Here is a 12,668-nt window from a genome sequence, read left to right on the forward strand (position 1 = left end):
TACAGTGCTCTTATGTGCTTGTAAAACTAAACTTATGGGACCGAAGAGATGGCCCAGTGGTTAAGAACACTTGTTCTTGCACAGGACCTGGGATCTGCTCTGAGCCACCCACATGTTGACTAACAGCTGTCTGCAACTACAGTCTGGAGGCCGGGTGTCGGTGTGGGTGTGTGGGAGGGGATCCAATGCCTCTTCTGACCTCTGCAGGCTCCGGCATGCATGCGGCGTATACACATACATTGTGTCAGAGGCACACACACACATACAAGTAAAAATAAAATTTTAAGAGTAAGTTTACTTAATTAGAAATGTGTTGTTCTATTTATTATATGCCTGCACATGTGAGCATGTATGTGCATGCATGTACAGGCGTGCCACTATCCGTCTGGCTTGATGGTAGATGCCTTTACACACCGACCTCGTGGCACAGACTTGCAATCCTCCTCCTTGAGAAGTGGTGAAAGGAAGATTGAGAAACTTCAGGAAAAACTTGTGCTATAGAATCAGTGAAAGCCAGCCTGGACCTTGTTTCAAAATAAAAAGTAAAAAGAGGGGGTTGGGGATTTAGCTCAGTGGTAGAGCGCTTGCCTAGGAAGCGTAAGGCCCTGGGTTCGGTCCCCAGCTCCGAAAAAAAGAACTAAAAAAAAAAAAAAAAAGTAAAAAGAGCAGGGGCTATGGATCCTATAGCTCAGCGGAACAGAAGCCTACTTGGCATTCTCAAAGCCCTAGGTTTAATTCTTAGTGATGCTTTTTAAAATTCAATTTTCAAGATAATAGCTGTCCTTTCTTATTTCTGAGTTACATTACTAATGAGAATTGCTAGTTTTCCTTTGAGAGCTTTTCTTTTTTTTCTTTATTAAATTACTTATTTACAAGTGTTGCTCCCTTCCCACTCCCTCTCCCCAAGTTCTACAGACACACACACACACACACACACACACACACACACACACACACACACCCCATATCTCTGCTGTTCAAAAGCCCTTTCCCCTGGCACCTTACATAGGGTTTGACACAGTGATATGATTGGGCTTTTGAGTTTCTCCTGAGGAACGTGTTCCAGGGTCCTTAGCTGGGTGGTGGTAGCACCCGCCTTTAAAATCCCATCGTTCCGGAGGCAGAGGCAGGTGAATCTCTGTGAGTTTGAGGCCCAGAGAAAGCAAGGAGGAGGAGGAGAAAGAAAGGAAGGGGGGGGAAGGGGGAGAAAAAAGAACAGATCTGGGCTGGAGAGGTGGCTCAGTGGTTAAGAGCACTGACTGCTCTTCCAGAGGTCCTGAGTTCAAATCCCAGCAGCCACATGGTGGCTCACAACCATCTGTAATGGGATCTGATGCCCTCTTGTGGTGAGTCTGAATAGAGCGAGACAGTATACTCAAATACATAAAAAATCAATGAATCGATTGATCGATCAATCAATCAATCTTAAAAAAGAAAGAAAGAACAGGTCCTCAAGGTGACTGGGGGAACACTTTGATCTGACTCAGGGCGGATGCTCCCTGAGGCACGGTGTCAATGACACATCCACCACTAATTTTATCATTTCTTTTCTTTCTTATCCAGTTTTCCCAAGCATCCCAGAACAACCGGGCATGCCTTGTCCTGGAGAAGACAGTGAGTGTTCAATTAAAAACGTATTTGTCTTAGCTTGCGTATGTGGGTGTTTCGCCTGCATGTGTGTCTTTGTACCACATGAGCATCTGGTGCCTGCCGAGGCCAGACGGTGGCATCAGATCCCCTGAAACTGGGATCACAGTTTCTCAGCCACCATGCAGGTACCGGGAATCAAACCCAGGCTCTCTGCACGAGCAGCCAGTGCTCTTAACCACCGAGCCGTCATTCTAGCCTGAGAGCTCCAGTGTTAAATCTCCTCTTCACACGCGCCATGTGCAACAGGTAGAACTGCTGTCCACAATACCAGGGCAGTTGAGTGGGTGTCGTGTGTGAAGTGGGGCCTTGGGGACCCAGAGTCATTTAACCCGGTGAGGGCTCTACAACCTCTACATGAACAGTGCCGTCACCTCAAGATCCCTTTTCACTCTGCCTAGCTTCCGAGCCATTTCCGTGGCTATGATGTGGCTGACTGGCTTTGTGGGCAGTGGGGAAGGTGAGGGCAGGAGGCATGGTTAGCTCGGTTCTTAGATGGCAGAGTGCCCTGGTTTATCCCAGGAGGGAAATGCTATGCACTATGTCTGCCCCAGTGGAGACCACCCCAGGCCCAGCCTTCTTGCTCTCTTCCTGCCTGTGGTGATCCGTTCAGTGTCCCTCTGGGTCAGTTGGTAGGAGATGAGGAAAGCAGGTCTCAGGAATGGTGGGTTCTGAGGGGAGTTTTGCCTTTGCTTCTGATTGTATTCTGGAGGCCATGCTTGGGTATTAAGGGGTAGCAAGGCTCTTCTGTGTGTGTTTTGTGTGTGTGTGTGTGTGTGTGACAACTTCCGGCTTATCTGGTTAGTGGAGAAGTGCCTGAAGTTGCAGAACCCGGTGTGATTAGAGGCAGGCGATTGGCCCATGTGTTTCGCCTCCAGTGGAATGGGGAACCAGCCCAGGGTCATAGGGTAGGGAGTCCAAGGGAGAATATCAATACGGTGTGTTTGTGCCTGTATGGGAGTGTCCCACAAAGAGGTCTTTCCACACTGGGTGGTGTGGAACCTGATGTTTCCTCTGGGGTGCCCATGTCCCGTGGAGAGTCAGGCATCTGTCATCTTTTATGAGTATGTAAAACGATAAAATAAGGCAGAGGCTGGCAAGGTGGCTCAGCTCGTGCCTGAGGACGTGAGTTCAATCCCCGGGACCCTTGTAAAAGGGGGGGAGACAGCCAGCTCTATGGTTATATACTCAGACCTCCAAACACACACTACAGCACACGTGCACCTGTGCTCACACACATGATACACATATACATGCTCACACAATAATAAAGTTTTAAAAAAATGAACAATGGAAGGCAGTTGAAGAGGATGGATGAGGTCATCCTCTCTGTTTCACTCCTGACTTTCACACCGATGTTGGTAGCCCCTGGCCTGCTTTCTGTCTGGATGGGTTTGCCATTTTCGGGTGGCCTCTGCCGCCTGGATGGCTTTTTGGCTGCGGCAACAAGATTGTGTTCATATCGTCTACCTTGTAACATTGGGAGAGTCTCCAGGGAGCTCACAGGGCCAGAGGGTGGCTCTAGGCGTTTGTACTCTGTCTCAGCCCTGCCCCATGGGTATAGGCTTCCTGGCTTCCTGCTTGTATGTGGATGCTGTAGGGAGGGTACTGCTTTGAGTTGGTGGGGCCGTTGCCATACCGTGTTGTCATTAAACGTGAGCCTGGGGCCTCTGTTGAAGAGGAGAAGGCAGGTGCGGCAGGGTGGGTCCCTACCACCCTGTGGGCGTGCAGAGACTGTAGCTGAGCCTTAAGAAGGGCTAAGCTGGTCACATGAGTACGCCCTTGAGAAGACTGCTGGGGTGGCTCAGTCTCTGATAGACACCGCCATTTTGTTCGAACGTGCCCCAGAACCTTTTGCTGAGATCAGAAACTGAGCATCACAGAAGATCAGTGGATGATTGACAGGCCAGGATCTCGTTTATGGACCACTCTGCCCTGGCTGGATGTTGCACTAGAGTATGGAAAGGCTTCTAATTCCTCTGGAGCGTGGAGTGTGTGACCCTAGCACAGGGTCCCTCAGGATTTGCATACTGGCATTCTGTTACACTTTCCCACTTGATCCTTGTACTCATCTCTGACACAGGAAACCCCTGTTGTGGTTGTCCAGGGGAACTGTGTGACTTTACTGTCTGCAAGGACATTTGCGTTTATAGTTTTGCTGAGGGTCAATGAGGAGGGTCAGCCTGATGGGATGTCTAGGACAACGTGAGGTGGAGGGATGAACACATGAGTAGACCATAAACAGAGGTGGATACAATTTTGCAAACTGTAGGACCTAGTTGACATGGAGCAAGGGAGTGTCTGGGAATGCCACATTGTATCTCAGCAGATCGCCTTTCAGCTCCCTGAACTCTTGGGGCTAGTCAAACCCTAACCTGCTTCTAACTCACTTAATTGTAAAGTGCTTAGTTAACATTTACCATTTGGAGGCAAACAGCATTAGAGCAGTACCCACTGCTCAGCTGCCACCACCTCGACCTCATCCTACATTTCAGCAGCCACCCAGTGCCATAGTGAGGTAGCCCCCAGCCTGCATTCTGTCTCGATGGGTTTGTCTGTTCTGGACATTCCGTGTGAAAAGACTCACGTGCTTCCAGTCCTTATCCTCAGCTTGTTTTTCTCAGTCTCACCCTGAGGTTCTTCAGTGCTGTAACTTATCAATACTTCACTCCTTTTCTGTTTTGTTTTGGGTTTCTCTGTGTGGCCCTGGCTGTCCTAGAACTCACTCTGTACACCAGGCTGGCCTCAAACTCAGAGATCCACCTGCCTCTGTCTCCCGAGTGCTGGGATTAAAGGAATGAGCCAACATGCCTGGTTTAGCTTTTGTATTTCATGTCTGGTAAAAGTTTTAACTTTTTCTTGTACTATTTGTTGAAAAGATTCTCCTTTTCCCTGGGATTAAAAGCATACACCAGCACCGCCCAGCCTGGCTCCTTTTGTTTTGTTGATTTTTAAATTTCTGGGAGAATACACATAATTAAGTTTTTATTTATGTACGTACACTGTAGCTGTGTTCAGACACACCATAAAAGGGCACCTTTTACAGATGGTTGTGAGCCACCATGTGGTTACTGGGAATTGAACTCAGGACCTCTGGAAGAGCAGTTAATGCTCTTAAGCATGGAGCCATCTCTCTAGCCACATAATTAAGTTTTTAAATCACCATTTCTTTTTCTTTTTCTTTCCTTTCTTTTGCCCCTTGAGATGGGGATTTCAGTGTTACCCAGGCTGCTCTTGAACTCTCGGATCCAAGCAGTGCTCCTGCCCCACCATATGGAGTAGGTAGGACTTCAGCATTCTTTGCCAGCCTGTGTTTGAATTGAGCTAGTTTTGTTTTGTTTTAATGCTTTATTTTTATTTTATGTGCATCGGTGTTCTGCAAGTTTTGTTTCTGTTGGAGGGAATCAGACTCCCTAGAACTGGAATTAGGGACAATCATGAACTGCCATGAGGGTACTGGGAATTGAACCCAGGTCCTCTGGAAGAGTAGTCAATGCTCTTAACTGTTGAGCCATCTCTCCAGCCACAGGATTGTGCTGTTTTTGTTGGTGAGTATTAGGGGCTGTTTGTATACTTTGAATCTTAGTCTCTGCTCAGTGATGGCTTATAAATACTTTCTCGTCCTGTGTGTTGCCTTTTTTTTTGTTGTTGTTGTTGTTGTTGAAAGACCCTTTTGACATTCATAGTTTTAAAGCTTTTCTTGAAGTTGTTTGTTTTCCTCATTTGTTGCCTCTGCCTTTGATGTCACATATGAAGGATTGTTGCCGAGTACCATGATGTGATGCCTTTGTTTGAATTTCCTTCTACAGTTTTAAGTTTAAGCCTTAATTGTGTGTGTGTATGCATGTGTCTGGTGCAGCAATGGAATCACAGCCTATCACATGCTAAGTAGGAACTTTACTGCCAAGCCACACTTAGTCTTAGAGTTTTGTGGGTTCTATTTCATATTTGGGTCATTGATCCACTTTAGGTTAGGTCTTGTATGTCTTTCCTTTCTTTTCTTTTCCCCCTTGAGACAGGGTTTCTCTGTGTAACAGCCCTGGCTGTCCTGGAACTTGCTCTGTAGACCAGGCCGGCCTTGAACTCAGAGATCCAGCTGGCTCTGCCTCCTGAGTGCTGGGATTAAAGGAATGAGCCACCATGCCTGGTTTAGCTCTTATATGTCATGTCTGTTGAGTTTTAACTTTTTCTTGTTCTATTTGTTGAAAAGACTCTCCTTTTCCTGATGAGGGTCTTGGCACCCATGTTAACCGTGTTCGTGTATATGCAAGGATTTGTTTCTGGGTTCTCTGTTTGTCATGGTTAGCACATGAAATGCCAACAATGGGCTCACATATTTGAAGATTTGGTCTAGAGCTGGTGGCGCTATTCAGAGAAGTTTTGAAACCTTTGGACACTGGACTTCAAAGGCTTAAATGGTGGAGCTAGAAATTTTAGCTCACTGGGTTTTAGTATGAGCTCTCTGTTCCCTGGTTCACCAAGATATGAGGAAGTTGTCACACGCTACTACACTGTGGTGTCTGCCTTGTCAAACCATGAAGCAAAATACATCTCCCTTAAGTGGCTTCTTATCGGGAGAGTGATGGCCATATTATTCCATTGGTCTTAGCATAAAGCGACTGATATGGTTACTGTAACTTTGTAGTAAGGTTTTTCTTCTGTGTTTTGTTCTTTTGAGGAAAAGTCTCATGTAGCCCAGTCTGGCCTCAAACTTGCTATCGTAGCTAAGGATGACCTTGAACCCTGATCTTTCTGCCTCTGGGATTATAGGTATGTGCCTAGATTTTCAGTGAGTTTTTAAGACAAGAAGTGTAGGGTGCTGGGTATATAGTTTGGTGGTAGAGTATTTCTCTTGGATGTGTAATGGCCTAAATTCCATCACCAGTTAATCTCTCTCTCTCTCTCTCTCTCTCTCTCTCTCTCTCACACACACCACCACACACACACACACACACACACACACACACACACACAGAGTGAGTCCTTTTATGTTTATCAATATTTGAGTTTTGAAAACTTTAATATTTCTTGTTTTTTTTTTTTTTTTTTTTTTAAATTTAGAATTGGGCTTCTATTTAAAAAAAAAAACTTAAAAAAAAAAAGTACTATTTTTCTGTGCTGGGGAACAAACCTAGGTCCCAAAGAACTCTAGGCACACGTGCTACCACAGAGCTTCACGTCTCTTAGTCTATGACCTGGAGGGTTTCACTTATTTATGTAGTTTTAAATTTCCTTTAGCAGTGTTCTGCAGTTTTCCTTTTACAGGGTTGGTTTGAATTGTTGTTATTTGTTTGCTTGTTTGTTTGTTTGTTTGTTTGTTTATGGTGCTGGGAGTTGAACCCAGGGCCTTCCACAGCATGCTTGAACTACTGAGCAATGTCCATACAAGCTGTTCACCTCCTCGTTTAATCTTTAAACCTTCGTTTCCTCTTCTTTCTGATATACTGTCATAAATGGAACTTTTTTGTTGTTGTTGTTGTTGTTTCCTTTTAGGATCATCCATTGTGCAGTGTTTTTTGTTTTGTTTTTTTCAAAATAGCAGGAAGACTTTATTCAGAGTGAGGGATGGTAGAGCAAGTACATCATGGACAGCAGGTCAGTGAGTGAAGCTTGGTCAGTTTCCGTCAATTTGACACAAGCCAGAGTTGTCTGGGAAGAGGGAACCTCAATGAGAAAATGCCTCCATCATATTGGCCGGCAGGCAAGTCTGTGAAACGTTTCCTGACTAGTGATGGACGTGGGAGGCCCGGCCCACTGGACAGTTCCATCCCTGGACAGGTGGTGGTCCTGGGTCGTATAAAGAGGCTGACTAAGCAGAGAGCAAGCAAACACATAGCCGCCCTCTGTGGTTCTACCTCCAGGTTCCTGCCATAGCTTCCCTAGTTTACAGGTTGTGACCTGTAAATGAAATAAGCCCTTCCCTTCCCAAGTTGTTCTTTGGTGATAGAAAGAGCAGCTTACAGCAGTAGAAAGCAAACTAAGACAGGTGATTTGTGCACGCTCACTTTTTTTTTTTTAAGATTTATCTGTTTATTATATACATTGTCGCAGTTTTCAGACACACCAGAAGAGGGCATCAGATCCCGTTACAGATGGCTGTGAACTACCATGTGGTTGCTGGGACTTGAACTCAGGACCTCTGGAAGAGCAGTCAGTGCTCTTAACCGGGGAGCCACCTCTCCAGCCAACACACTCTTTTGTAGCTTTCGACTTGACTGAAATTGAATACCAAAGTTGTTACCTTCTAACAACTTCCGTGGCAGCAATGACTTGTTCCTTTCCAGTGCGGGGAACTTGAATGCATCTCCTTCCACTGTTCTGGCTAGAACCTCAATGTTGTTGAGTTGAAGTGGTGATAACAGGCGTCCATCTTTGCCCTGGTCTTAGAGGAAAAATGCTGTGTTGTTGTTTTATTGTTGAGTGTGTGTTTTTTTTTTGTTTTTTTTTTTTTTAACTTTTGGCTTTTAGTAATGTTGGTTCAGCTTCTCTCTCTTCCTAGATGCTTGACTATTCTTATCATGAAAGATACTGGTTTTTGCCGTGGGTTATTCTGTACCTATTGAGATGATCATGTATTTTTTTTTTTAAACCCCTGTTACTGTGTATATCAACACTGAACAATTGTCTTTATTTACATGGGGGTATGGGGACATGAGTCCAGGCACCTGTGGAGGCCAGAGAAGGCATCAGATCCCCTGGAGCTGTGGTTAAGCGAAGTTGTCAGCCACCTCATGTGAGTGTGGGTGGCAGGGAACCAAACCTCGGTCCTCTGGGAGAGCAGAAAGTTCTCTTAACCACTGAGCCATCTCTCCAGCACTAAACTAACCAATTTTCAACTTTTGAATTTCCCTTGGATCCTGTTAATAAATTCCACTTGATCATGATGTATAATATCTTTTAATAGGTTGCTAAATTTATTTGTTTTTCTAGTATTTTATTGTTCTCTAGTTCTCTCTCTCTCTCTCTTTCTCTCTCTAATTTTTTAATGAGATTCAGGGCCCACCTGGATAATATAAGGATATGCATCATGGGCTTAGCACGTCTACAAATTATATCATACCAGCAAGGGGTTTTTGTTTATTTATTTTAGTCTGTTTGTTTTTTGTGTTGTTATTTGTTTTTTCAAGATAGGGTCTCTCTATGTAGCCTGTGTAGCCTTGGCTATCCTGGAACTCACCCTGTAGACTAGGCTGGTCTTAAATTCACAGAGACCCGGCTGCCTCTGCCTCCCCAGTGCTGGAATTAAAGGCATTTGTGCCACCACCATGCCCAGCCATGCCAGCAAGTTTTAAGGAAAGAATCTGGGCACATCTCAGTGGACACACATCTGTTCAAATGCCCTCAGTTGGTGGCTTCCATAAGTTCCATTTGCCCTCTGCCCCTTGTACATTGGTGGGTCTGGTCTGATTTCTTCCTCCATCCCATGTTAGCCCTACACTGTTGTGCTGGAGGCTGTGTGGGACTGTGGTGGCTGTGGGGTTGGATCCCTGCGAGTTCTGAAGTGTATGGCACGTTCATGCAAGCCAGGAAAAGACTTCCAGGTCTGTCTCTTGTCTCGGTGCACAAGCCTGTTCTTTCTTACGCCCAGTGTCCTCCCAACCTGTTGAGCCAGTGTGTTTGCTATCCCACCTATTCTGGTTAAAGATGTGAGCTTCCCGAGGCAGACAGAAAGTGTCCCAGACAAAGATATGGGCAGAGGAGGCCCTTGGAGGGGTGTGGTCACCAGAGGAAGCTGAGGTGGTCATCTATTCAGAAAACAATCTGAAGCACCTTGGGACGTGATGCGTGTAACCCGAAGGTGCTGGGAACAGGCCGAGGGAGTGGCTCTGTAGGAGAGCAGAGGCCTGGTGTTCAAAAGGCTTGGGTCTATCCCTAGTGTTTGGAGAGAGGAAATAAAAATGGAGTGTAATATCCACGTGGCTACCGTCTTATTTGGCCACCATATCTGCAGCGTGACTTCAGGCAGATACGTGAACTGTGTGGTGCCTCGGTTTCCCCCTCTGTAGGTGGGGACTATGAAGCTAATGGCGTTTAGAAGGGTACATGGCTATAATTCTACTTGGGAGGTAGAGGACAGGAAGATCAGAAATTCAATATTATCTTTGACTACATAATGAGTTAGGCCTGCCGTGTCTACTCACCTTGAGACATTCTCTCAGAAAAACAAAACAGCCGTAAAGACAAAGAAGGGGTCGCCAGAACATGGGCAGGGAAGCCTACTCTCTGATAATCACTGTACCTGCCAGCAAGCACAAATGGGAGTTCCTTACCAAGTGCCTCTAAAGCTTTCGGTCATCCTCGCCTGTAATGAGAATTCTGGAATTCTAGTTTCTTTAAAAAAAACAAAAACAAAAACAAAAAAAACACAGAAATATTGTAAGAACAAGTTTTCATTTTAATCCCAGGTGTGGGGACATGGGGCTGCTTCTGACTGGCAGCAGCAGCTGACTGTGACTTGCCTGATGCTCTAGCAGAGACATGGTTTTGCCAGCTGCAGATAGTTCCTACAATTGGGTGACATTCGGAATTCTGGGAACTTTTCAGAGGGTATGTAAATGCTAGGGCCTGGAGAGGCAGAGTTTGTTTGTGTTTGTTAGTAGTCGTGTTCAAAGAAGAAACAAGAAGAAAGAAACTAGATTCAAGGACCTCTCTCCCTTCTCTCCTCTTTTCTCTCCTATCCAGTGATAGGAGGTGAAACAGGGCAAGGGATGGGTGGTTAAAGGATGAGGGAAAAGAAGAATCCACAAAGTAGCGAGGCCTGCCACAAAGTAGCTAAATCTGGCTACACTCTCCTTGTCTTGGAGTTTGGGAGGAAGTGAGCCAGGCTTTGGGTGGGTGGGAGTTGTGGATCACCAGGTAGTTGGCAGGGAGATCCAGGTAGAGTTTGGTGGATTATCTCTGAGCAAACTGCAGAATCTTTTCCAATTTCCTGAGACTCTAGTATTTATAGGTTGGCCCATTGTTTGGTTAATCTACTTTCATTCATACTTGTCTCAGACTATTTGCAACAAATTGGAAAAGCTACTTTTGCACCTAAAATAGGGTCCTAACAAAATTAGCAATCAGCCCGTTCAGCCTTCATTTTCTAGAGTTTTTGCAAAACTGGATATTTTGGGCTGGTCTGGAAGAGAGAAATTGGCCAGACAGTGTTTGTGGTGTGATACAAATTTTTACATTGGGCACATTTTTCTCGTTGAAGCCGATCAGGGAGGTCATGGTTCAGTTATTGCATGATTTTATAATCTTAGTCAAGGGCTTGCAAACTTCCTAGTATAGAACCAGGAACTAAATATTTTTTGGTCTTTGTGGACCGTACAGTAGTACATCTCTATCTTAAACAACAGTTCCTATCACTGCACTGTACCTCAGTGAGTATCCCAATAAAACTTTTACATACACTGAAATTTGTGTTTTGGATATGTTTATGCCTTTCGAAATATTTTATCTTATTTCAGCAATTAAAAGTGCTAAGAGTTGTTTTTTTTGAATGCTGGAAATTGTGTCCACTGCCTTGTTCACACTAGGCAAGTGTTCTGCTATTGACCTAAACCCATGGCCCTTGGTTTTTAGAGACAAGTTCTCACTTTGTACCTCAGGCTGTCCTGCCTCTGCCTCTCAAGTGCTGGGATTGAAGGCGTGTGCCACCAATCTCAAGGGTCATTCTTGAGTCTTACTTGACTAGAGTACTAGGTGGCAGAAGAGGGGCCTTGCAAGCACCATGTCTATAAGTTCCACATTTTCTGAAGTGCTTTGCTGGTCAGCGGCCAAAAGAGGTAAGCTGGGAGAAATGGCTTCCCTCTGATCAGTGCTGGACTGAAGGGGCTGTGATTTGAACCCAGAACTCAGGTGAACAAACACAGATCTGAGTCGATGTCACTGTGGTGCAAGTGTGGCTTCACCAGCAGGTCCTGGGGTGGGCCCCACCCCATGTACCAGTGTGGGGAAGCATGAGGATCAAGCAGTCCATCACTGGCTCCCAGTCTGTCTAGGTGGATTGCAGCCTGGCAAGACACAGCTTAGTATGTTAGGCCTGCCTCCTAACCCTGGCTTGCATATGTGTGGTACCAGGCTGGCAAAAGTTGCTCAGTCCTCTGGGAACTTAAATCCTTCTGTTTTTACTTTGGCCATTACCCACTGTCATCCTCCAGGTGGTGAGGTCCTTGTAGTGGATGCACCTAAAATTTGCAAAGGCCATTTGAACCAGGCAGGGTTTGGCTTGCATCGATTGAGATCTCATTCTGGGCACAGGCTAGCCCCTGAGTGTTCACAGTCTCTTGGTGCCTTTGTGTGGAGCTCATATCATAGACCATTGCCATCCCCGGAGTTGCTGCACCCGGAGCCCCAGCCTGGGGCTGATGGGAAGGACCCTAGTCACCTGGGGTGTTTCCCAGATGTGATATTTTAAAGGCTGCTGAGTATGAGCCCTCCGTGGCTGGGCCCTGGCCAGCCCTCATCCTGTCCGCAGGCTCAGCACAGAGACGCTTGTTTTCGTGTGACGTCAGCTCCTCCGTATCCATGCCGCGTTTTAGTGTGTGCCTCAGCTGCCGGCTGTAGCTTCCCAGGGGAGCCGGGTACCACCCGGGCCTGGAGACATGAGGAGGCAGAGATGTGAGAGGTGGGGAGCAGGACAGTCAACCTTCTATTAGATGCCTGCTCTCCAGCAGTAACCCACCCTGCCTATTGTCGATCCGGAGACCCACCCAGCCCATTGTCGGTCCGGAGGCCAGGGGACGCAGCATCGGCTCCTTAAAGGGACGGAAGATGCCTCCTTGCGCGCCCACCTTCGGTAGAGCATAAAGAATTCCGTGCTGAAGAGGCAGCAGAGAAAGCCGGTGAGTAAGGCAGGACTCTCCTGTGGATTTTCCACCAGGCCCGAGGTGGTGGCGTTGCAGGCCTCGCGAATGCAGCGGCCGGGTCTGCGGAGCACAAGTCAGTGCTTTGGGTCTCATCTTGGCTCTGTCAGAGCCTGCGTGCTGCACAGATGTTCCAGCACGGACGCGACTAGGGCAGGGATGCTGCCG

The 12,668-nt window shown here is 46.4% G+C and overlaps 1 protein-coding gene across 1 annotated transcript in view; it reads left to right on the forward strand.

The window, feature by feature from the left end:
* Positions 1 to 12,668, forward strand: part of Prkcz (protein kinase C zeta) — a 111,758-nt gene that overhangs the window by 5,783 nt on the left and 93,307 nt on the right. Inside the window, exon 4 of the mRNA XM_032893433.1 lies at positions 1,564 to 1,614. Coding sequence (XP_032749324.1) covers positions 1,564 to 1,614 — 51 coding nt within the window. The remainder of the gene's footprint in view (positions 1 to 1,563; positions 1,615 to 12,668) is intronic.

The sequence above is a fragment of the Rattus rattus genome, chromosome 1, assembly GCF_011064425.1.
Source record: "Rattus rattus isolate New Zealand chromosome 1, Rrattus_CSIRO_v1, whole genome shotgun sequence".
In the NCBI taxonomy this organism is placed as follows: domain Eukaryota; kingdom Metazoa; phylum Chordata; class Mammalia; order Rodentia; family Muridae; genus Rattus; species Rattus rattus.